Source organism: Chiloscyllium punctatum, chromosome 20 (assembly GCF_047496795.1).
Source record: "Chiloscyllium punctatum isolate Juve2018m chromosome 20, sChiPun1.3, whole genome shotgun sequence".
NCBI lineage: Eukaryota > Metazoa > Chordata > Chondrichthyes > Orectolobiformes > Hemiscylliidae > Chiloscyllium > Chiloscyllium punctatum.
This window is the reverse complement of record NC_092758.1, coordinates 14076611-14102343: the sequence shown is the minus strand read 5'-3', so window position 1 is coordinate 14102343 and position 25733 is coordinate 14076611. Positions and strand designations below refer to the sequence as shown.

At 45.5% G+C, this 25733-nt stretch overlaps 2 protein-coding genes across 3 annotated transcripts in view; both read left to right on the top strand.

Annotated features, from left to right (window-relative positions):
* Positions 1-6383, top strand: part of hdac3 (histone deacetylase 3) — a 36990-nt gene extending 30607 nt beyond the window's left edge. For both annotated transcript variants that reach the window (XM_072590363.1, XM_072590364.1), the window contains exons 13-15: positions 1724-1803; positions 2714-2871; positions 4759-6383. In XM_072590363.1, coding sequence (XP_072446464.1) covers positions 1724-1803; positions 2714-2871; positions 4759-4828 — 308 coding nt within the window. In that variant the 3' untranslated portion in view covers positions 4829-6383. The remainder of the gene's footprint in view (positions 1-1723; positions 1804-2713; positions 2872-4758) is intronic.
* A 12118-nt stretch (positions 6384-18501) lies between these two features.
* znhit2 (zinc finger, HIT-type containing 2) lies at positions 18502-24961 on the top strand. The gene is made up of 2 exons (XM_072590361.1): positions 18502-19008; positions 24119-24961. Exons 1-2 carry the CDS (start codon positions 18538-18540, stop codon positions 24905-24907), a joined length of 1260 nt encoding a protein of 419 aa, XP_072446462.1. The 5' UTR covers positions 18502-18537; the 3' UTR covers positions 24908-24961.
* The last annotated feature ends 772 nt before the right edge of the window (positions 24962-25733 follow it).

The window sequence follows — 25733 nt, the reverse complement described above, 5'->3', positions numbered from 1 at the left end:
TCCAAAGGACTAGCCACACTACCATACATCAAGAGCATTTCCGAACTGACAGCCAGACTACTACGACCACTAGGACTCATGACAGCACACAAACCAACAGCCACTCTCAGACAACAACTCACCAGAACGAAGGACCCGATACCCAGCATGAGCAAAACCAATGTGGTGTACAAAATCCCATGCAAGGACTGCACAAAACACTATATAGGACAAACAGGAAGACAGTTAACGATCCGCATCCATGAACGCCAACTAGCCACGAAACGACATGACCAGCTATCCTTAGTAGCCACACACACAGACGACAAGCAACATGAGTTCGACTGGGACAACACTACTATTATAGGACAAGCCAAACAGAGAACAGCCAGGGAATTCTAGAGGCATGGCACTCATCCACAGATTCATTCAATAAGCACATCGACCTGGACCCAATATACCGACCACTGCAACGGACAGCTGGAACTGACAACCGGAAGCAGCAGATACAAACCACTATAAATGCCGGAGGAAACATCACAGAAGTGCTTCACAGGAGGCTCCCAAGCACTGAGGATGTCACCTAGACAGGGGACGAAACGTCTGCAACACAAATTCCCAGCTCGGCGAACAGAACCACAACAACTCCCCAAAACACCTAAACCGATTCCACTCAACGTGCCCTTTCTGTCCACTGAATATGTTCAATGGCATTTAGAAAAGTGAGAGGGGAACTCATTCAAACATGAGGTTCTAAAGGGGTTTAACAGGATAGACGTGGATAACCCTTTTCTGGGCTATCCAGAACACAGTTGCACTGTCTCGGGATGAGAGGGAAATCATTTATGACTCAACTAAGGAGAATTCTTTTCCATGGCAAAGAGCTGTGAATCTTTGGAATTCTTCACTTCAAATGCTTGTAGGTGCCGTTTAATTGACTATATTTAGAGCAGGAATGGACTGTTTTGGTCACAGAGTTAAGAGGCTGTGTGAAGTGGATGGGAAAGTGGAGCCTTGTAATGGTTCTGAGTAACAGAGTTTACTCAAAACCATATGGTCTGTTCCAGCTTCTGCTGTGGTCATTTTACCCACATCGACTCCAGTTGCCTCTTCAATTCCCACGAAAAAAAACACTGTTTGCAGCAGTGACCCAGGATTACCACATTCTTAGAAGCATGGGAAGGACAATGACTATGGCTTCACCAGCCATACTCACGCACCAAAACTGGCCATGTGTCCTCAACTGCATAACCGTAAATCTGTGGGGTTTTTTCAGGTGTTTGGTGAACCTTGTTTGAGACTGCTTCTATTGAATTTAATTCTGGATTAGTGGTGCTGGAAGAGCACAGCAGTTCAGGCAGCATCCAAGTAGCTTCGAAATCAACGTTTCGGGCAAAAGTCCTTCATCAGTTGTGCGTTTACCCTCTAGTTTCGCTCAGTAGTCAGTTTTTGTTACTTTCAAAATGGTCGAATACTGACTTATAGTTTCTAATTCTCAAGGAGAAGCTTTGTCTCTTGAACCACGAGTGTGGGTCAGTACTAAAGCTGTCAGTATAATGACTGAAGACATTGTAGTGACAACTGATTTCAGTGCAAACCCAGTCCTGTTTGAATCTTATGCCAGCTTCCATTTTTGAAGATCTATTCATTGTGTAAGGCTGGCATGGCATTGGGTTTGGTGAGAGGTGTGCTGTACTATCTTGATACTCACTGGCATTAATTTTGAAAATGTTGTTTCTCTCAGAATACTTTGAATACTTTGCTCCGGACTTCACACTTCACCCAGATGTGAGCACCAGGATCGAAAACCAGAATACCAGGCAGGTTAGTCAGGTGCTCTGCGAACACAAACTCTACTTTGTGTTTCGAAGTCTTTTTGTCTTTTTCATCCCTAACAGTTGGTGTTTGGGACTTTGATTTGATGAATTGACATTGGGGAGCTGAAGGATGTTATGCTGCAAATTTTCAGATACTGAGTGCCAGCATCAAACACTCGCACAACGTGAATTAGACACAGTAAAGCTCCCTCTACACTGTTTCCATCAGACACGCCTGGGACAGGTACAGCACGACGTTAGGTATAGAGTTAAGCTCTCCCTGTGCTGTCTCCATTTTACGCTCCTAGACAGGCACAGTTCAGGAATACTGCCCCCATCAAATACTCCTCGTGCAGATACAGAGCAGGAATACTTACCATGCCAACAAAGTTGCACTTTAAGTCTGAAGAGGACCAGAAACACTCTTAGTTTGTATCAAACCTGCCACCAGTAGTTCAGCATGACACTTTATCACCACTTCACAGGATGTCGTGAGGTGGACAGTAAGTACTGTCCTTGTTTGGTACATTCATATTCTCAAAGTGTAATAGCTAGTGGGCCTTTTAATTAACTGAGGGCCATGAGCAACAGAATGGCTTGCAGAAAGAATATAGAATCAAGCTTTAGAAATATTTCTTCTCTCCAAATTGTTAATGAGTGTCCAAAGAAAAGGATGAGGAATAAAGGGAATGCTGTTCCAAAAAGGGCGACGGATGAAGAATTGGTACAAAATGGGACGCTCTGCAGAATTGGAGGTGGGTGATCCTGGGCTGAAATCAATGGATGACCAATAGGTGGAAGGGGAGGAACAGCTATCACATTTCAAGGGGTGAAGGTGTATGGGTAGACTGGATAATGAGCATATAGCTAAGGAATTCAATGATTCTCATGTCAGGTTTTTCTGGTTTCTGTTTCAGTACCTGGATCAGATCAGGCAAACCATCTTTGAGAACCTGAAGATGTTGAATCATGCTCCCAGTGTCCAGATTCATGATGTGCCTTCAGACTTACTGAGCTATGAGCGGACAGATGAACCTGATCCAGAGGAGCGCGGGTCAGAGGACAACTATAATAGGTAGGTTGTATTGTGCCAGAGCTCACATCAGCATCCTTCATAAGGCTGACTGTCCTGATCAATTCTGTGTTTTGCTCAGTATGACTAGGGGTTAAAATGACTAGGGGACTTCATTAAAGATCAGGAAATTTGAACAATAAAAAGTATTTAGGTAGAACTGTGTGGTTTAACTACTAAGGTTAGGGCTAACAATGGTAGCCTTCTCAACATTTTATAGAATGGAATTCTGACAGTACAAAAGGAGGCCATTTATTCCTCCTCGTCTGATAAAATTTTCACCCTCCAGTTTACCCCAATGATCATTTGAATGTTATTAAATCATTGGGCATGGTGGCTCAGTGGTTAGCACTGCTGCCTCACAGCACCAGGGTCCCAGGTTCGATTCCAGCCTCAGGCGACAGTCTATGTGGAGTTTGCACATTCTTCCCGGGTCTGCGTGGGTTTCCTCCGGGTGGTCCGGTTTCCTCCCATAGTCCAAAGATGTGCAGGGCAGACGAATTGGCCATGCTAAATTGCCCATAGTGTTAGGTGCATTAGTTAGAGGGAAATGGGTCTGGGTGGGTTACTCTTCGGAGGGTCGGTGTGGACTGGTTGGGCTGAAGGTCAAGTTACCTAAGAATTTTATGTAGTGAAGTCACATGGTGTGCAGGGTGTTCTAGCTAGGTGGATAAAGAACTGGTTGAGCAACAGGTGACAGAGAGTAGTAGTTGAAGGGAGTTTCTCGAAATGGAGAAAGGTGACCAGTGGTGTTCCACAGGGGTCAGTGTTGGGGCCACATAAATGATCTGGAAAAGGGTGCTGTTGGTCTGATCAGCAAGTTTGCAGATGACACAAAGATTGGTGGAGTGGCAGAAAGCATAAGGGACTGTCAGAGAATACAGGAGGATATAGATAGACTGGAGAGTTGGACGGAAAAGTGGCAGATGACTTTCAATCCAGCCAAATGTGAGGTGATACATTTTAGGCAAGATTAATTCTAGTGCGAATTATACAATGAATGGAAGAGCCTTGGGGAAAAAGTTGATGGTCAGAGAGATCTGGGAGTGCAGGTCCATTGTACCCTGAAGGTTGCTGTACAGGTGGTTAGAGTGGTCAAGAAGGCACATGGTATGCTTGCCTTCACTGGACGGGGTATTGAGTATAAGGGCTGGCAAGTCGTGTTAAAATTATACCGAACATTGGTTTGGCCGCATTTAGAATACTGTGGACAGATCTGGTCACCCCATTACCAAAAGGATGTGGACACTTTGGAGAAGGTGCAAAGAAGGTTTACGAGGATGTTGCCTGGTATGGAAGGTGCTAGCTATGAAGAGAGGTTGAGTAGGTTAGGTTTATTTTCACTAGAAAAAATGAGATTGAGGGGGGATCTGATTGAGGTTTACAAAATCATGAAGGGTATAGACAGGGTGGATAGAGACAAGCTTTTTCCCAGGGTGAAGGATTCAATAATGAGAGGACATGCTTTTAAGGTGAGAGGTGGAAAGTTTAAGGGGGTTACACACGGTAAGTACTTCACACAGAGGTTGGTGGGTGTTTGGAATGCGTTGCCAGCAGAGGTGGTAGAGGCAGGCACAGTAGATTCGTTTAAGATGCATCTGGACAGGCGCATGAGTAGGTGGGGAGCAGAGGGAGACAAATGCTTCGGAATTGACCGACAGGTTTAGACAGTACTTTTGGATTGGCTCAGGCTTGGAGGACTGAAGGGCCTGTTTTCGGGCTGTAAATTTTCTTTGTTTCTATTTTGGGCAGTACATTCTAACTGCTAACAATTGTATGCAGCAGTAATTCACACAAGGTTAATTTGTATGGTTTTATTATTTTGTATTAATGGTAAAAGTTAGTGTGAAGGAAGAATTGATTATTTGTGTACCTCCATGAATTTTCTAGGCCGGAAGCTGCAAATGAGTTTTATGATGGTGACCACGATAATGACAAGGAGAGTGATGTGGAAATATGAGATCGCTGGCTATCGTGAATTGGAGCAGACATTCGGGACTGACAGGCGTAGCGCCGCACCACACTGGTGAACTGGGCTACCACAAGCCACACAGACTGGTGCTGTGTCTCGAGGGCTAGAGGACAAGAACTGCCCACTGCCATCCTTCTTCCTACTAGAGAAGGCCAATCCCGAGTGTGGCTTGTGGGTCAGTATCAGTCCATAAAGTGCAAGAAGCAATTCCTCAGCTCCAGTATGGACACCTTTTGTTTGGTTTTGGAAACAAAAATTAAGACTTGATTATTGAATGAGGTTCCTTTGCTTTAACTGAGAATGAGAGTTTTGTTTTTGGTCAGAGTTGCTCAGTGGGCAGCTATGGCATGATGGACAGCAGGTTTCTCCACATGGCATCTGGCTAAATCTTTATAGCGCCTTTTTACGGTCATGAAACTGCAGTTCACAGGCCATACTGGGCACCAAAACGTCGAAGAGATGAAAAAACGCACAGTAAGTATGAAGATTTTGTAGGACATTTTTAGCCACTGATGAATATGCTGTTCTCCTGACAACCAGTAGCTTGTGGGAAATTGCAGTAGTGTTGTCACAACTGCTTCCAGCTGTGGTGTCGGGATGATTGGACCTGTCAGTAGAATACACAAAGTTTTTACCCATCATTCTCGACCTATTTCTCTCACTTCCCATTCTTCATGTGAGCTGGGATATGGGATGTTATGTCCTTCTAGTTTGTCAAATTATTAATGTGGTTATTGTGTAGATTATCATCCCTTGTCCATCTTTTGTTTTGTACAAAATATGTTCTTGTGCGGTAGGATATCTGGAATATAGTTATTTGCACAGTTGTGTGACTCATTTGACTCCCTTTTTCCTCTGCTGAAGTTATTGTTCTTGTCACAGTTTGACACAAACTTGCTGCCCATTTGCCACCCAGATCACCACATCAAAATGTTTGTATTTTATATTTTACACTCTTGAAGTAAGTGTAGTGCATTTAACAACTGAGCAGATTATGGGATGGGGTTATTGGGGAACTTGGAACATAATTGGGATTAATTCGAAACTGAAACATTTGCTTTAAAATGTTTCCATATAGATTCAATTCTGAAAAAATCAGTTCTCATATTTTCCAGTAATCCTATAAATGGAGCTAAAAGTGCAGATTAAACAACACTTTAGCACCCAGAAATCTCACTCTAAAATGTGAGAGGCCTAAACCTCAAAAGAAACAGCTTGTCATATCCTGTCAATTTACGTGCTGACATGTCAGGAAGGACACTTCATGTCAAGATCTGAACTGAGATTCTTCATTCAAGAAAGACACCAGTTGATGTCAGTGTTGTATCTATTAGGAAACTTCCTCATGGCGGATGGGTTAACATATACTGTCTTGATCTGGTATTCTGCAAGCTCTGATCAACCTCAAATCTAATGACATCAAAAACCATTGCCAAGCCTCGGCATTTTATTTACTTCAATGTTCAGTCTTTGTACATAACGTTGCTTTTATCTTTTGCAAAACAAAGTACATTTTTTCATATTAAAATGTTTTGTATATCTATGTTTTGTTCAATACTTGGGGAGTTCTGTTTGCCTGAAATGTTTGTTGAATTGGATACAAAAATTAACAGATGGGAAAGCTCTGGTGCATCTGTAATAATTTTGACATCCCTTTAGACTGGCTATCCAGTAGTTTGGAGCAGATTGTGTATTTTGTATCAGTTAGGGCTTTTATTAAAGAATATGAGAACTAACACATGCAGTTTACTAGCGGTTTACAAGGAACAATTAAAAGCTGCATTACTCCAATATTGCCAGACCGACTAGGTTTCTCAACACAGTTTTGCTTTTTATTTCAGCCCTCTAGCATTTTCAGTACTTTGCCTTTACTTCAGTGATGCTTGAGAGCAGGCCGTGTGTGTGCACCATTGCTGCAAGCTCAGCTCAGTTCTCTTCAGTGAGGAAGTCCAAGCACCTACGGTTCTACCCCAAAACTGAATTACAGCAATGTACATCCGTAATAGATGGCAGTAAATCCTAGCCTAGTCAGCAATACCCACATTCCCCATGTGAATAAAAATAAATCATGGGGTAGAGGATGTATGTGTCAGTTCCTTGAAACTCCTAACCTTTATTTTTAACCTTTCGACAAACTCATGCTTTGTGCAGTTGATAGCAGACATTGCACTGTAAGACAATGCTAATTTAAACAGCTTTTTCTTTCTTTCTTGACTTTTAGATTAGATTAGATTACATTACATTACAGTGTGGAAACAGGCCCTTCGGCCCAACAAATCCACACCGACCCGCCGAAGTGCAACCCACCCATACCCCTACATTTACCCCTTACCTAGCACTACGGGCAATTTAGCATGGTCAATTCACCTGACCTGCACATCTTATTGTATTCTCAGTGTCTGTGCAGGGCTGTGATTACACAATCGGGTATAAAGTCTGAACTGCCATCTATTATTAACCACTTCGCTTTAATCAACTAAGAAACCAGATCACAGAATTCTCTCTTCTACTTCTCCTTATTCTCTAAACTGCACATTCTTTACTTCTCTAAAGAGTGTGTACTTTAGTCCAGCAAATATTAAATGGCAACCTACCAAGGCTTTAGTACTGAAGACTGAAGGATGTTTGTTTATAAATCAAATTACAAAAGCAGAAATCACATTCACTTAGTCAGAGAATACAGCTTTGAACTTTGATCGTTTTTTCATCTTTCCTCTCGATATCAATGAATTATCAACAACAGGGATGCTAGTTGTCATTTAACTCTTATAATTCTGAGATCCTGGAATCATCTTTGTAAACCTATATTCTAATGCATCCAGCCGATCCCATATCCTTGCCATATTCTCTGTATTTGTCTGAATGTGCTGTGGCTATAAATCAAAATGAAGAGACAGGAAATCAAAATTGAAAATAAGAAAAATCTAACTGACCAGACACACCCTTAGACTGTTATTCCAGCTTCTGTGTTAAGAGTATAGTGCTGGAAAAGCGCAGAGGTCAGGCAGGATCCGAGGAGCAGGAGAATCAACGTTTCAGGCATAACCTGTTCATCAGAAATGAGGCTTGTGGGTTGGGGCTGAGAGATAAATGGGAGGGGGCTGGGCTTCGGGGGCAGGTAGCTGGGAAAGCGAGAGGTGGTTGAAGGTGAGGGAAAAGGTGATAGGTCGGGGGGGGGTGATGGACGGGTCCGGAGGGTGGTGCTGAGTTGGGAGGCTTGGGACTGGGATAATGTGGGAGGAGGGGAAATGAGGAAACTGTTGAAATTCACATTTATCCAGTGTGGTTGCAGGGTTCCAAGGCAGAATATAAGGTGTTCTTCCTCCAGGCGTCAGGTGGTAACGGTTTGTCGGTGGAGGAGGCCCACGACCTGCATGTGCTTGACGGAGTGGGAGGGGGAGTTGAAGTGTTTAGCCACGGGGCGGTGGGATTGGTGGGTGCAAGTGTCCCAAAGACATTCTCTGAAATGATCTGCAAGAAAGCATCCTGTCTCTCCGATGTAGAGGAGACTACATTGGGTGCAATGCAAGCAGTAGATGACATTGGTAGCAGTACGGGTAAATTTTGATGGATGTGGAAGGATCCCTTTGGCCTTGGACGGAGGTGAGGGGAGTGGTGTGGGTGCAGGTTTTGCACTTGCTGCGGTGGCAGGGAATTGGTGGGGGGTGTGGACCTGACGGAGGGAGTCATGGAGGAAATGGTCTTTTCGGAATGCTGATAGGGATGGGGAGGGAAATATATCTCTGGTGGTGGGGTCTGTTTGGAGGTGGCAGAAGTGGTGGAGGATGATGAGTTGTATGCGGAGGTTGGTGAAGTGGAAGGTGAGGACCGGGGGGGTTCTGTCCTTGTTGCATTGGGAGGGGTGGGGTTCAAGGGTGGCGTGTGTGAGTGGAGGAGATGCGCTGGAGGATGTCATCAACCCTGTGGGAAGGGAAGTTGTGATCGTGGAAGAAGGAGGCCATCTGGGACTTTGAGGTAGAATTGGGAACAGATGCGGTGGAGGAATTGGGAAGAAGCAATGGTGTTTTTACAGGAGGTAGGGTGGGAGGAGGTGTAGTCTAGGTGACACTACTCAGGTAGTGTCTCCCACCTGCAATCCTCCTGTAACCAAATAAAAAGATTCTGTGCACCGGATTGGTAAGTTTTTTTTTATTTTTCAGTAGTCTTGTTGGGAATTTAGAATAGTGGGAATGGAGGTCAGGGCAGTTGAATGTTCTTCCTGCAGAATGTGGGAAGTAAGAGTCTACACAGTAGTGTCCCTGTTGACTGTACCTGTGGGGAGTGCACCCAACTCTAGCTCCTTGAAAACCGTGTTAGGGAGCTGGAGCTGGATGAAGTTTGGATCATTCAGGGGGTGGAGGGGGTTATTGAGAAGAGTTATAGGGAGGTAGTCACACCTCAGATAAATGGTAGATGGGTTGCCATCAGGGAATGAGAAGGGAACTGGCAAGCAGTGCAAGGATGCCCTGTGGCCATTCCTGTCAACAACAAGCATACTGTTTTGGATACTGTTTGGGGGAGCGGAGCTTACCAGGGGGTAAGCAGTGGGGCACAGGTCTCTAGCACAGAGTCTGTCCCTGTTGGTCAGAAGGGAAGGGGGAAAGAGGAGCAGAGCATTAGTCATTGGGGGCTCCATAGTTAGGGGGACAGATAGAGGGTTCTGTGGGAATGAGAGAGACTCATTGTTGCTGTGTTGCCTCCCAGGTGCCAGGGATCGTGATGTCTCTGGTTGTGTTTTCGGGTTCCTTGAGGGGGAGGGGGAGCAGCCCCAAGTCGTGGTCCACATAGGTAGGAAGAGAGATGGGGTTTTAAGATAGAAATTCAGGGAGGTGGGATGGAAGCTTAGAGCTAGAACAAGCAGAGTTGTTGTCTCTGGTTTGCTGTCCATGCCACGTGCTAACAAGGCGAGGAATAGGGAGAAAGGGGAGTTGAACATGTGGCTACAGGAATGGTGCAGGAAGGAGGGTTTTGGATTCCTGGATAATCGGAGGCCCTTTCTGGAGAAGGTGGGACCTCTACAAACAGGGTGGTCTTCAACTGAACCAGAGGGGTACCAATATCCTGGGGGGCAAATTTGCTAATGCCCTTTGGGTGGGTTTAAACTAATTCAGCAGGGGAATGGAAACAGAAATTATAATTCTAGTACATGGGAGGTTGAGAGTAATGAAGTCAGAACTAATATTTCAAGATCGCAAGAAGGCACCGGCAAGTAAGAAGTTGGTTTGAAGTGTGACAACTTCAACACCAGGAGCATCCGGCATAAGCTGGGTGAACTTACAGCATGGGTGGTACCTGCAATTTCTATGTTGTGGCCATTTCAAAGACATGGGTACAGCAGGTCAGGAATGGTTATTGCAGGTGCAGGGATTTAGATGTTTCAGTAAGGACAGAGAAAATGGTAAAAGAGGGGGAGGTGTGGCATTGTTAGTCAAGGACAGTATAACAGTTGCAGAAAGGACATTTGAGAACTCATCTACTGAGGTGGTATGGGTTGAGATTAGAAACAGAAAAGGAGAGGTCACCCTGTTGCGAGTTTTCTATCAGCCTCCAAATAGTTCCAGAGATGTAGAGGATAGGATAGCAAAGATGATCTTCAATAGAAGCGTGAGTGACAAAGCAGTTGTTATGGGGTCTTTAACTTTCCAAATATTGACTACAGTTCAAGTACTTTAGATGGATCCATTTTTGTCCAATGTGTGCAAGAGGGTTTCCTGACACAGTATGTAGACAGGCCAACAAGAGGCAAGGCCACACAGGATTTGGTAGTGACTAATGAACCCAGCCAGGTATTAGATTTGGAGGTAGGTGAGCACTTTGGTGATAATGACCACAATTCGGTTATGTTTACTTTAGAGATGGAAAGGGATAGGTATATACCACAGGCAAGAGGTATAGCTGGGGGAAAGGCAATTATGATGCGATTAGGCAAGATTTAGGATGGGGACGGAAACTGCAGGGGACAGGCACAATTGAAATGTGGAGCTTATTCAAGGACCACCTACTGCAGGTCCTTGATAAGTATGTACCTGTCAGACAGGGAGGATGTTGTCAAGCGAGGGAGCAGTGGTTTACTAAAAGACTTGAAGCTCTTGTCAAGAGGAAGAAGACGACTTATGTTAGGATGAGATGTGGTGGCTCAGTTAAAGTGCTTGAGAGTTACAGTTTAGCCAGGGAAGGCCTAAAGAAGGGGCTAAAAAGAGCCAGGAGGGGACATGAGAAGTCGTTGGTGGATAGGATCAAGGAAAACCCTAAGGCTTTCTATAGAATAAAAGAAAGACTAGAGTAAGATTAGGGCCAATCAAGCATAGTAGTGGGAAGTTGTGCATGGAGTCAGAAGAGTTGGGGAAGTGCTAAATGAATACTTTTCATCAGTATTCACACGAGAAAAAGACAATGTGGTTGAGGAGAATACTGAGATACAGGCTACTCGACTAGATGAGATTGAGGTGCATTAGGAGGAGGTGTTATCTATTTTCACACTTTCTACAATTGCTAAGTCCCCTGGGCCAGATGGGATATATCCTAGGATTCTCTTGGAAGCCGGCGAAGAGGTTGCTGAGCCTTTGGCTTTGATCTTTACACCCATATTTTATACAGGAATAGTGCCATAAGACTGGAGGATAGCAAATGTTCCCTTGTTCAAGAAGGGGAGTAGAGACAACCCTGGTAATTATAGACCAGTGAGCCTTACTTCAGTTGTGGATAAAGTGTTGGAAAGGGTTATAAGAGTTAGGATTTATAATCATCTAGAAAGGAATAAGTTGATTAGGGATAGTCAGCACGGTTTTGTGAAGGGCAGGTCGTGTCTCATAAACCTTATTGAGTTCTTTGAGATGGTGACCAAACAGATGGATGAGGGGAAGGCAATTGATGTGGTGTATAGTGATTTCAGGAAGGCATTTGATAAGGTTCCCATCAGTAGGCTGTTGCACAAAATACGGAGGCATGGGGTTGAAGGTGATTTAGCAGTTTGGATCAGAGATTGGCTAGCTGAATGAACAGAGGGTGGTGGTTGATGGGAAGTATTCATCCTGGAGTTCAGTTACTAGTGGGGTACTGCAAGGATCAATTTTGGGTCAAATGTTGTTTGTTATTTTTATAAATGACCTAGATGAGGGCATAGAAGGATGAGTTAGGAAATTTGCGGATGACACTAAAGTCGGTGGAGTTGTGGATAGTGACAAAGGATATTATAGGTTACAGAGAGACATAGATAAGCTGCAGAACTGGACTGAGGGGTGGCAAATGGAGTTTAATGTGGAAAAGTGTGAGGTGATTTACTTTGGAAGGAATAACAGGAATGCAGAGCACTGGGCTAATAGTAAGATTCTTGGTAATGAAGATGAGCAGAGAGATCTCGGTGTTCAGGTACATAGATCCTTGAAAGTTGCCATCCAGGTTGATAGGGTTGTTAAGAAGGCATTTGGTGTGTTAGCTTTTATTGGTAGAGGGATTAAGTTTCAGAACTATGAGATTATGCTGTACAAAACTCTGGTATGGCCACATTTGGAGTAATGCGTACAGTTATGGTCACCACATTACAGGAAGGATGCGGAAGCTTTGGAAAGGGTTCAGAGGAGATTTACTAGAACGTTGCCCGGTATGGAGGGAAAGTCTTAAGAGGAAAGGTTGAGGGGCTTGAGGCTGTTTTCGTTAAAGGAAGGTTGAGGGGTGACTTAATTGAGACATATAAGATGTTCAGAGGGTTAGATAGATTAGACAGTGAGAGCCTTTTCCTCCGATAATGATGGCTAGCATGAGGGGACACAGCTTTAAACTGAGGGGTGATAGATATAGGACAGATGTCAGAGGTAGGTTCTTTACTCAGTAGTAGGGGTGCGAAATGCACTGGTTGCAACATTAGTAAACTCGCCAATTTTAAGGGCATTTAAAGGGTCATTGGATAGGCATATGGATGAGAATGGAATAGTGTAGATTAGATGGACTTCAGATTGGTTCCACAGGTCAGCACAACATTGAGGGCTGAAGGGCCTGTACTATGCTGTAATGTTCTATGTACATCTTTCAGAGGGAGTAGAGGTGGGACCTCAGTTTAACGTCTCATTCAAAAGTCAGTTAATCTCTCTCAGAGGACCATGCTAACAGTGCGGTACTCCCTTAGTATTACACTGGGGTCTCTGAAACGGGACCTTAATGGCTATTTCCAATTTACCTACAGGCTCAGGCAGAGCAAGGATAGCAGATTTCCTTCCCTGAAGGTCATTAGTGAACATTAGGTAGGTAATTAAAAATGATCACTTCATGATAACTTTCTAAACACATTTTTAAACCACTCTATCCAAAGTTTTAAACTATCCATGACAAGGGAAACTGTTGCTTCATGTAATTGAATTAGTAACCCAGAGCACACAAGCCCCATTCCTGATTAACAGCTTCTGCCCAAAATATCGATTCTCCTGCTCCTCAGATGTTGCCTGACCTGCTGTGCTTTTCCAGCGCCACACTCTTCGATTCTGATCTCCAGCATCTGCAATCCTCAATTTCTTCTAGTAACCCAGAGTGCCAGGCTAAAACATTGGGGACACTGGTTCAAATCCCATCAGAGCAACTGATGGAATTTATTCCCAATTTTATTGTAATAAATTTAAAAACTGGTCTCAGCAATGGTGGATGCGAAATTACCATGGTCAGAAAAACACACTGTTCACTAATGCCACCCCTATCTGCTCTGGCCCACGTCACTACAAGCCCACAATAATGGGACTATTTCCTGCCCTTTGAAATAGCCTTGTATGCCACTCAGTTTGGGACCAATTAGGGTTGGATAGTAAATCCTTGCCAGCAATGCCCACATCTCAGCATAACAATGAGGGAGTGCTTCTGTGTTAGTGCAGTTCTCCTACAGCATCATACTATCTTGAGATGCTGTCTGTTGGATGAGCCATTACACCAATGTGCCCCCTCTACTCTGAAAAAGCGATGGGCTTTGAACTCCTCTCTCTCTCTCTCTCTGGATTATTAGTCCAGATATAGAAATCGCTGCCCAATGTTTCATGAGTAAAGGCACAACCATGTGTCCAAAACACACACGTTCTGATTTCCAGTGTACATTCCCACATTACTATCAATTGCCTTATGTTGGTCTGGTGTCAAGTCTATTGTTGGTGAAGAACTCAGGTTGGTGAAGTGATTGGAGAGAACTGTGGGACTGTGATCAATAAGGTGAGTTGAATATTGGCAATGAGGGACTATTACTGCTGCCATGAGAAATTTCCTGTGCTCCGAACCATTTAGTGGCCATGGACAAGACTAAATCTGCACATAAGTAGGGCAAAAGGAGTCTAAGTTGAACCATGATACTGCACATTAAACAGAAAACTCTTCAAGACAGCCAAATGGACTTTCTTTAAGCTACTCTTTTCACTGAAGTTATAATAGGAGAGAAGTTACTGGTACAGGTATTTCAGGGCAAGTGATACAGGTATATCAAGGTCACTAAGTAATGGTAAATTTGCCACAGTCCCAGAAGATCTTAGAGCTGTGTCTTATCAGAGAGAGACATAGACAACTGGTGATTGTTTAATCTGACTGGATTGTGATTTGGAGATGCTGGTGTTGGACTGGGTTGTACGAAGTTAAGAATCGCACAACACCAGGTTATAGTCCAACAGGTTTAATTGGAAGCACTAGGCCTCTATTCCTGATGAAGGGCTCTTGCCCGAAACATCGATTTTTCTGCTCCTCGGATGCTGCCTGAACTGCTTTGCTTTTCCAGCACCACTCTAATCTAGAATTTAATTGGAAGTACTACCTTTTGGAATCCTGCTCCTCCATCAGGTGGTTGTGGAGTACACAATGGTAAGACACAGAAAGCCCTTGGGCATTTACACAAATCTTTGTAAGTGATGAAACATAAATGCTCAAAGAACTTCAAATTTATTAATAGAGGAAGGAATGAGAGTAAGGAAGTTACCTTTAATCTTTACTCCAGCTAGATCTATCTCAGTATTTCATATTGTGTCCGCCTTTAGGCATTATATATTAAAAAGCTGTGAAGATCTTCACAACTATGCAGATGAGATAATATTACTAAAAATTAAAGACTTTAGTACGTGCAGAGATAAGAGAAACAGGGACAAAAACTGAAATTGCAGAGAAACCCAGCAGGTCTGGCATCCATGTCTCAAGAAGGGTCACTGGATTTCAAATATTAACTCTACTTTCTCTCCACAGATGCTGCCAGATCTAAGTTTCTCCAGCAATTTCTGTTTTTCTTTCAGATTTCCAGCAGCTGCAGTTATTTTATTTACAGAAGAAGGGATTGGTTTCTTTAAAGGGAAGGCTTGGTGGTATTTTCATACAGGGATTCAAAATCATGACTGGATTAGTGGTGCTGGAAGAGCACAGCAGTTCAGGCAGCATCCAACGAGCAGCGAAATCGATGTTTCGGGCAAAAGCCCTTCATCAGGAATAAAGGCAGTGAGCCTGAAGCATGGAGAGATAAGCTAGAGGAGGGTGGGGGTGGGGAGAGAGTAGCATAGAGTACAATGGGTGAGTGGGGGAGGAGATGAAGGTGATAGGTCAAGGAGGAGAGGGTGGAGTGGATAGGTGGAAAAGGAGATAGGCAGGTCGGACAAGTGAAGGAGACAGTGCTGAGCTGGAAGTTTGAAACTAGGATGAGGTGGGGGAAGGGGAAATGAGGAAGCTGTTGAAGTCCACATTGATGCCCTGGGGTTGAAGTGTTCCGAGGCAGAAGATGAGGCGTTCTTCCTCCAGGCGTCTGGTGGTGAGGGAGCGGCGGTGAAGGAGGACCAGGACCTCCATGTCCTCGGCAGAGTGGGAGGGAGAGTTGAAATGTTGGGCCACGGGGCGGTTTGGTTGATTGGTGCGGGTGTCTCGGAGATTGGGTCCTTTGCAATTCTGAGAGTGTGGCCCTCAGCTGAGGCAGGGCTGACTGTAGAGAGGTTAGGTGCCGGCGCATTGCTGCAAGCGTGGAGCGGAGGATCTTGAAGAACTGTTGCTGGTGTTTTTGAATCTGTAGTCTGTACTGTTTGTCCTGTCAGGTCCGAACTCTGCTGGTTTAAAGGTGGTCCGGAGTCCGTGTGGGATGAGTTGGTTACGGAGACAGGCACTGAGGAAGCAAATGTGGCTGTGGTAGCGAGTTTGTTTCACGAAATGGTTCACAACAGCTTCCTCATTTCCCCTTCCCCCACCTCATCCTAGTTTCAAACTTCCAGCTCAGCACTGTCTCCTTCACTTGTCCGACCTGCCTATCTCCTTTTCCACCTATCCACTCCACCCTCTCCTCCTTGACCTATCACCTTCATCCCCTCCCCCACTCACCCATTGTACTCTATGCTACTCTCTCCCCACCCCCACCCTCCTCTAGCTTATCTAGCCACCGTGGGCGGCACGGTGGCACAGTGGTTAGCACTGCTGCCTCACAGCGCCTGAGACCCGGGTTCAATTCCCGCCTCAGGCGACTGACTGTGTGGAGTTTGCATGTTCTCCCCGTGTCTGCGTGGGTTTCCTCCGGGTGCTCCAGTTTCCTCCCACACTCCAAAGATGTGCAGGTCAGGTGAATTGGCCATGCTAAATTGCCCGTAGTGTTAGGTAAGGGGTAGATGTAGATGTACATGTAGGGGTATGGGTGGGTTACGCTTCGGTGGGGCGGTGTGGACTTGTTGGGCCGAAGGGCCTGTTTCCACACTGTAAGTAATCTAATCTAATCTAATCCAATCTCTCCACGCCTCAGGCTCACTGCCTTTATTCCTGATGAAGGGCTTTTGCCCGAAACGTCGATTTCGCTGCTCGTTGGATGCTGCCTGAACTGCTGTGCTCTTCCAGCACCACTAATCCAGTGTTTGCTTTCCAGCATCTGCAGTCATTGTTTTTACTTCAAAATCATGAGTTGTTTTTCTGGAATTAGAAGAAGCCAGTGGTAGGCAGGTCAGTAACTAGAGGAAATAGGGTTGCAAAACATCCAGAGGTGACAAGGTAAGTATTTTTAAGTTCTGAATTATGGTCTTTAAAGTGCTGAAAGTTGTTGGAAGCAGATTTAATGGCCACTGACAGGATTGTAATTTCACACCAAAAAGACATTCTGCCCATCACCATTGAGTAAGTTTGAGCAGGAGGTAGACATTTTTAATTAGTAACAGGTTAAATAGTTATGGTGAGTGGGCAGGGAAGTGGAGTTCAGGCTGTGATGAAAGTAGCTATGATCATATTGAATGGCGGTGCAGGCTCAAGTGGCTGTACTGCCACTTGCCCTAGTTTTATGTTGTTTTACACAAATGAGTAATCTGGTATGTGAATTTCAGTATGATGCTCGATACAAAGAACATATATCCTAGAGACTGGCACATCATGTGTTCCTTCGCTGTTAGCAACAAGGCACTGACCATGCCCATTCAGCCCATGCTTACAAATCTCACAACACAGTGTCCGTAGTGATTCAGCAAATGTTTGCTACGTAATCCTGAGTGTGCAAAGATAAATGCTGATATTAAATTTGGTAGTGAGAGTCACACCTGGAGTATGGTGCACTTATGTCTAATGGAAGCAACTATATTAATAGATATGGTCCTGTTCTTGTAAACAGAAAGGACATGTATATGCACTGTTTATGTGACAGATAAAAACATAAATTACTGTAGAAACACATCAGTATCTGTGAAAGGAAAACTGGGTTAACATTTCAAATGCAGTAACCCTTCTTCAGAATATTCCAAAGGGTCACTGAACTCAAAACATTAACTCTCCACAGATTCTGTCAGACCTCCTCAGTTTCTCTAATAATTTGATTTTGTTTGTTTCAGATCTCCAGCTGCTGCAGTACTGTATTAACGTTGACGAATTAGAGACAAAGCTTTGGTTAAAATTAAATCAAAACTTTGCAGTTGTCTTAAATTAGGCCAAAAATAAAGTATGGAGTTCAAATGAAGGGTCGCTGGACAGTAGGTGTTGAAACCTTTACTCCAGATGTTGCAAGACCTAATGAGTTTATCCAGAGATTTATGTTTTGGCAGTTAACTGTTATTCGCAGTGGCTCAGTGGTTAGCACTGCAGCTTCACAGCACCAGGGACCCAGATCGATTCCCACCTCAGGCGACTGTCTGTGTGGAGTTTGCACATTCTCCCTGTTAGTTTCCTCCCTGATCCAAAGATACACAGGTCAGGTGGATTGGTTATGCTAAACTGCCCATAGTGTTAGGTGCATTAGTCAGGGGTAAATATAGGGAAGGGGAATGGGTCTGGGTGGGTTATTCTTCAGAGGGTCAATGTGGACTTGTTGGGCCAAAGGGCTGTTTCCACACTGTCGGAAATCTAATCGAATCTAGTCATTACCTGGTGGACAAAGTTAAACATCACACAACACCAGGTTATAATCCAACAGGTTTATTTGGAATCACTAGCTTTTGGAGTGCTACAACCACCTGATGAAGGAGCAGAGCCCCAAAAGCTAGTGCTGCCAAATAAACCTTTTGGACTATAACCTGGAGTTGCGTGATTTTTAACTTTTTACACCTCAGTCCAACACCAAATCATCATTACCTACTGCATTTTCTATCCAAGTGGGAGTAACAGTGTCAAAGGGTAACTGTCCCCAATGCTCCGCCCTTTTTCGGATTACGGCACTGACGTGAAGGTGAAAGTCCCCTATTGTGAGTGTGGGCGCGGCACTGTCGCAAAGGCCTCCGCGCTGGTTTACGGCACGACCGGCGCCAGTCGATATGTCGCTGGCGGGTCCTGAACGCCAGGCCGAGGCTTGTGGCCTGTGCTCGGGGAGCGGGGCCGCCGCCGCCGCCCGCTACACCTGCCCCCGCTGCAATGTCCCATTCTGCTCGCTGCCCTGTTACCGCGGCTCCAGGCACCGGGCGTGCGCCGAGTCTTTCTACCGGGAGGCGGTGCTGGGCGAGCTGCGGGACGAGAGCCGGCGGGCGGGAGGCGCCGAGGCTCGGGCGGGCCTGCGGGAGAGCCTGAGGCGGCTGCGGCACTCCGAGGCCTGGGAGCCCGGGGAGCTGGAGCCCGGCCACCCGCACCCTGGCGGGACGGCCGGTCGGCTGTGGGACTCCCTGAGCGAGGAGGAGCGCCGCGACTTCGAGCGGCTCCTGGAGAGCGGGCAGGCCGCGGCCTGGATCAAGGAGTGGAGGCCGTGGTGGGAGCGGCGACCCCCAGGCCCCGTCCTGGAACTGCAGCCCTCGGTGAGCAACAGCGCCACAACTGTCTGGGAGGACAAACTGCAGCTTCCCGTGCCCTCCCAATGATGTGGGGACAGGAGCTGGGACCTGACCCTTGGGTGGACTGTGGGGAGAAAGTGAGGGCTGCAGATGCTGGAGGTCAGAGCTGAAAATGTGTTGCTGGAAAAGCACAGCAGGTCAGGCAGCATCCAAGGAGCAGGAGAATCGAAGTTTCGGGCATGAGCCCTTCCTCAGGAATCCACAGGTGGACTGTGGGGAGACCAACTTTGAAGCATAGGGATTTCAGGATAAGCCAGTGGCTATTTTTAGAATGATTAGATTCCCTACGGTATGGAAACAGGCCCTTCAGCCCAACAAGTCCACACCAAACATCTGAAGAGTAATCCACCCAGACCCATTTACCCCTGACTAATGTACTGAACACTATGGGGCAATTTAGCATCTCCATTTCACCTACCCTGCCCATCTTTGGATTGTGGGAGGAAACTAGAGCACCTGGAGGAAACCCACGCAGACACAGGGAGAATGTGCAAGCAGCAGTGCTAACCACTGAGCCACCGTGCCACCCTATCAGAGCATGTTACCAGAGAAGTCACAGGAAGGAATCAGAAAGACCCTACCTGTTCTACAGAGATACACAGAACCCCTACAGTGTGGAAACAGGCCATTTGGACCAGAGAGTCCACACCAACCCTCCGAAGAGTATCCCACCCAGACCTATTCCCCTCCCCTATTACTCTACATGTCCTCTGTCTAATGCACTTAACCCACATGTCCCTGAACACTATGGGCAATTTAGCATAGCCAATTACCCTAACCTGTACATCTTTGGACTATGGGAGGAAACCGGAGCACCCAGAGGAAATCTATGTGACACCAGGAGGATGTGCAAACTCCACACAGAGAGTCGTCTGAGGCTGGAATCAAAGCCGGGTCCCAGGCACTGTGAGGCAGCAGTGCTAACCACTGAGCCACCGTGCTTAGATTTCTATACTGACTTACCTGATCTCAGTGAAATAATTTTTAATGGAGTAAGCAATGGCCCAGTGGTATTATTACGAGACTATTAATCCAGAAACCCAGGTAACTTTTGGGGAATCCAGGTTCACAGCAGATAGTGAGTCTAATGTTGACAATGGATCCATTGTCAATTGTCATGAAAACCCAATCTGGAAACGCCTAAACCTACCCAGTTTGGTCTTCATGTTACCCTTAACTGCCCTCTGGGCAATTAGGGACATTCAATGAGTGCTGGCCTAGCCAGTGATGCCCATATCCTATTTATGAATAAAATAATTTACCTTGATTGGAAGATGTTGTTATTATCTACATGGGACATGAAAATACAAAGACATCCAGTTATTGAGAAATCTATTGACATTTCATGCTCATAGCTATCAGGGATGGTAAAAATAAAGTTGCCAAAGTCTTAGCAGACCATAATGCTGCTCTCTCATTAGAAAGACATGTCTGTCTGGTGGTGATTTAACCTGAGGGTCTAGGAGAGATTGAGAAAGAGGGCCCTTCATAGTAACTTCAACTGGTATGGGAATTGAGCCCACACTGTCAGAGTCTTTTTGCAACGCTGACTGGCCTCCAGAATATTGCAGAATACTAAAAGTATACTCCTTCTTCTCTGGAATATGATGTATTATATCCACCAGAGAAAGCAGAGGCTTCAGTTTATATATCATGCGAAAGATAAAACTTTTAATAATGCAATCTTCTCAGTACTGTGTTTGATAGTGTAGGACTGCCTCTCTAAAACTGGAACATTCCCTTTGCACTGCACCTCCGACAGTGCAGTGCTCCCTCAGTACTGACCCTCCACGGAAGCAGCACTGTCTCACTATTACTTCTGAGACATTGCAACACAATCTCAGTAATGCCCTTCTAACTGTGCAGCATTTCCTTAGTTTTGCCTCTTTGACAGCAGAGCACCTCACTGTTGGCCTACAGATTACGTTCATGTCCAGTTCTCCCCTGGGGTTGGACAGTAGCTCACTGGTTAGCACTGCTGCCTCACAGCATCAGCGACTCAGGTTCGAATTCAGCCTTGGCCGACTGTCTGTGTGGAGTTTGCACCGGTTTCCTCTGGGTGACCATAAGACATAGGAGCAGAAATTAGGCCATTCAGCCCATTGAGTCTGTGCCACTATTCAATCATGGTTGATAAGTTTCTCCCATAACCCTTGATCCCCTTGTTAGTCAAGAACCTATCTATCTCAGTCATAAATACTCAATGACCTGCCCTCCACAGCCTTCCGTGGCAATAAATTCCGTAGATTCCTCACTCTCTGGCTGAAGAAGTTTCTCCTTATTTCTGATCCAAAAGGTCTTCCCTTCACTCTAGGGCTGTGCCCTCAGGTCCTAGTCTCTCCTACCAATGGAACCATCTTCCCAACAGCCACTCTGTCCAGGCCATTCAGTATTCTGTAAGTTTCAATTAGATCCCCCCTCATCCTTCCAACCTCCATTGAGTATAAACCCAGAGTCCTTAAGTGATCCTCATATGTTAAGCTTTTCATTCCTGGGACCATTCTCATGAACCATCTCTGAACCCGCTCCAGAGCGTACACAATACTCCAAATGTGTTTTGACCAGAGCCTTATAAAGCCTCAGAAGTATATCCCTGCTTTTATATGCAAGTCCTCTCGAAATAAATGCCATCATTGCATTTGCCTTCCTAACTACTGACTCAAACTGCAAGTTTACCTTGAGAGAATCCTGGACTAGAACTCCCAAGTCTCTTTGCACTTCAGACTTCTGAATTTTCTCCCCATTGAGAAAATCCTCCATGCCTCCATTCTTCCCACCAAAGTGCATGACCTCACAGTTTCTCATGTTGTACTCGATCTGCCACTTCTTTGCTGATTGTCCTAACCTGTCCAAATCCTCTGCAGCCTCCTCATCTCCTCAATACTACCTATCTCTCTACCTAGCATTGTATCATCTGCAAACTTAGCCAGAGTGCCTTCAGTTCCTTCGGCTGAGATTGTTAATGTATAAAGTGAAAAGTTGTGGTCTCAACACTGAGCCTGGCAAAACACCACTTGTCACTGGCATCCTGAGAAGGACTCTTATCCCCACTCTCTGCCAGACAGCCAACCTTCTATCTGTGCGAGCACCTTGCCTCTGACACCATGGGCCCTTATCTTACACAGTAGCCTCCTGTGTGGTACCTTGTCAAAGGCCTCCTTGAAGTCCAGGTCGATAACATCCATTGGCTCTCCTTGGTCTAATTTGCTTGTTAGTTCCTCAAAGAATTCTAGCAGATTTGTCAGGGGTGACCTCCTCTTGATGAAACCATGCTGACTTTGCCCTGTTTTACCATACACTTCCAAGTATTCAGAAACCTCATCCTTCACAATGGAGTGCAGGATCTTACCCACGACTGAGGTCAGGCTAATCGGTCTGTACTTTTCCATCTTTTGCCTTAGTCCCTTTTTAAACAGGGAGTGTCATTTTAGCGATTTTCCAGTCCTCTCGGACCCTCCCTGATTCTAGCGAATCCTGTGAGATCACCACTAATGCCTCCACTATCTCTTCAGTTCTCTCCCTTCGAACTCTGGGGTGTAGTCCATCCACTTCAGGTTTTCTCCCACAGTCCAAGCATGTGTAGACTAAGTGTATTAGCCATGGGGATTACAGGGATAGGGTAGCAGGGTGGGTCTGAGTGGGATGTTCTTCAGAGGATCGACGTGGACTCTGGGCTGAATGGCCTGCTTCCACACTGTGGGATTCAATGATTCTTGATCCTGGACAAGGCCATTAAAAGGAGAAAGTGAGGACTGCAGATACTGGAAATCGGAGTCGAAGAGTGTGTATAAATGATGTGGATGCAAGCATAAGAGATACAGTTAGTTTGCTGATGACACCAAAGTTGGAGATGTAGTGGACAGCGAAGAAAGTTACCTCAGATTACAACAGGATCTTGATCAGATGGGCCAATGGGCTGAGAAGTGGCAGATGGAGTTTAATTTAGATAAATGCGAGGTGCTTCATTTTGGGAAAGCAAATCTTGGCAGGGCTTATACACTTAATGGTAAGGTCCTGGGGAGTGTTGCTGAACAAAGAGACCTTGGAGTACAGGCTCATAGCTCTTTGAAAGTGGAGTCACAGGTAGATAGAATCGTGAAGAAGGCGTTTGGTATGCTTTCCTTTATTGGTCAGAATATTGAGTACAGGAGTTGGGAGGTCATGTCGCAGCTGTACATTGGTTAGGCCACTGTTGGAATATTGCATGCAATTCTGGTCTCCTCCCAATTGGAAAGATGTTGTGAAATTTGATAGGGTTCAGAAAAGATTTACAAGGATGTTACCAGGGTTGGAGGATCTGAGCTCTAGGGAGAGGCTGAACAGGATGGGGCTGTTTTCCCTGGAGCATCAGAGACTGAGGGGTGTCCTTATAAAAGTTTCTAAAATCATGAGGGGCATGGATAGGGTAAATAGACAAAGTCTTTTCCCTGGGGTCGGGGAGTCCAGAACTAGAGGGCATAGCGTTAGGGTGAGAGGGGAAAGATATAAAAGAGACCTAAGGGGCAACCTTTTCACGCAGAGGGTGGTACGTGTATGGAATGAGCTGCCAGAGGATGTGGTGGAGGCTGGTACAATTGCAACATTTAAGAGGCATTTGGATCGGTATATGAATAGGAAGAGTTTGGAGGAATATGGGCCGGGTGCTGGCAGGTGGGACTAGATTGGGTTGGGATATCTGGTCGGCCATGGACGGGTTGGACCAAAGGTTCTATTTCCATGCTGTACATCTCTATGACTCTGAGAATGGTGCTGGAAAAGCACAGCAGGTCAGGCAGCATCGCAGAAGCAGGAGAGTCGACATTTCGGGCATAAGCCCTTCATCAGGATTCCTGATGAAGGGCTTATGTGGGAAACATTAATTCTCCTGCTCCTCGAAGGCCATGTAAAGGCCTGTATGCTTGATTGAAAATGCTGCGAAATGATGAAGGAATGTTTCTTAACTCTCTGGAGTGAACTTGAAACCATGAACTTATTCTCAGGCATGACAGTGCTATTAGTGAACAATAACACTGAGAGTTCATGAGGGCATTCACAATATCTATTAAGAAATAATTAGTTTTCTTTTCTTCAAAAGGGTCTGGAGGAAGATCGAAGATGTGAGAAGGTAAACAAAGCACAGCCTGTGGTTGATATTGCAAGAACGGGGAGTGAGAATGATTCAGAACTGGGTAGGTTCACAGAGGAGCAAGTGACAGGCAGATTCTGGGAAAATGATGATTCTATTCCTGGAATCTGCAGTAACATTGTTCCTTTGCTGAGTTTGTGTTCAAAGCCTTCTCCCCTGATCCAGTACAGTGTCGTGAACGTTCTCTATGCATACGCGTTTTCCATGAAGCTGGTGAATGGGGACATATCGGGGGAAATGAGGGACGAGTTTATCGAAGCTGCATTAACAGTCTCCGAGGCCCTGAAGGGCAATCGTGTTTTCATGTCCACTGCAGAGGCTGTGCAGGCTGGAGTTGGAGCCGTGCGAAGCACCCCGTATTTTTCTAATCCCTTTGAGCCAGTGAACACAATCAAGGACACGTCTGTCCTCTTAACTGGAGGAAGCAAGGCATCAAACGGTCATTATACTTTGGCTGCAATCTCCCACCTTCACCGGACACTGGGAAGAGCAAAGCGATCTCAACAGAAGAAGGATCCTGGTTATTACCGGGCTTGGAAGAAGTGTGCCTTCCTTCTGTCCTGGGTGAATGAACATCAGGATAGACTCGTGTTTCTCTCCATGGAGGTGCAGAGTGAGTACAAGAACACCTTTGATTCCTTGGTCCAAGTGGAGGAAGCCAAATCAAATTTGGAAAAAGCCTGGGGAGGAACGCGACCCCCAGAGAAGAAAGTGTTAATTGAAGTACTACCTCCCTGACCTTGTTAATCCCCACCGCTGCCCATTGATTATTTAATAAAGATTATCAAATTACCCACTGCACTGGAATTATTCCAAGAACATCAGGTCCAAGTTTGAGCAAATTATCGTCAGTGAAGACAATCAGTCAAAAAATCCTTTCATTTCTGTAATATCTTTCACAATCTCAGGACTTCCCCAAAGTGGTTGAGAGTCAGTGAAGTACGAGAATTGGACTGATTGTGATGTAAGGAAGATGGCTGCCAGGATTTGCACAAAGCAGCCCCAACCAGCAATATGATTGCAACCATGTGTTGAGTGAGGGACAAACAGTAGCCCCAAAACTCCCCCTCTGTTCATATAGCTGTCATGCAACCTTCTTGCATTCACCTGAGAGAGTGTGGATATTCTCTGTTCTATCTCATCCAAAAGCTAAGCACCTTTGACAATGCTGTGCTCCTACCTTACAGCACCAAGTTGTGTGCTTAGGTCTTTGTAGTGGGACTTGACCCCCTGAATCACTGGTGGCAGACTACTTACCGAGCCACAGATGACAAGTATGTGTGGTTTGGTTTACTGCCTACCTATGAAATTACAATAACCATGGAGTCCCTACAGTATGGAAACAGGCCCTTCGATCCAACAAGTCCACACCAAAGAGTAATCCATGCAGACCCATTCTCTTATCCTATATTGACCCCTGACCAATATACCTAACCCAATCCATGAACACTATGGGCAATTTAGCGTGGCTAATTCACCTGAACTGCCCATCTCTGGGCTGTGGGAGGAAACCAGAGCAGCCGGAGGAAACCCACACAGACACGGGGAGAATGTGCAAACTCCA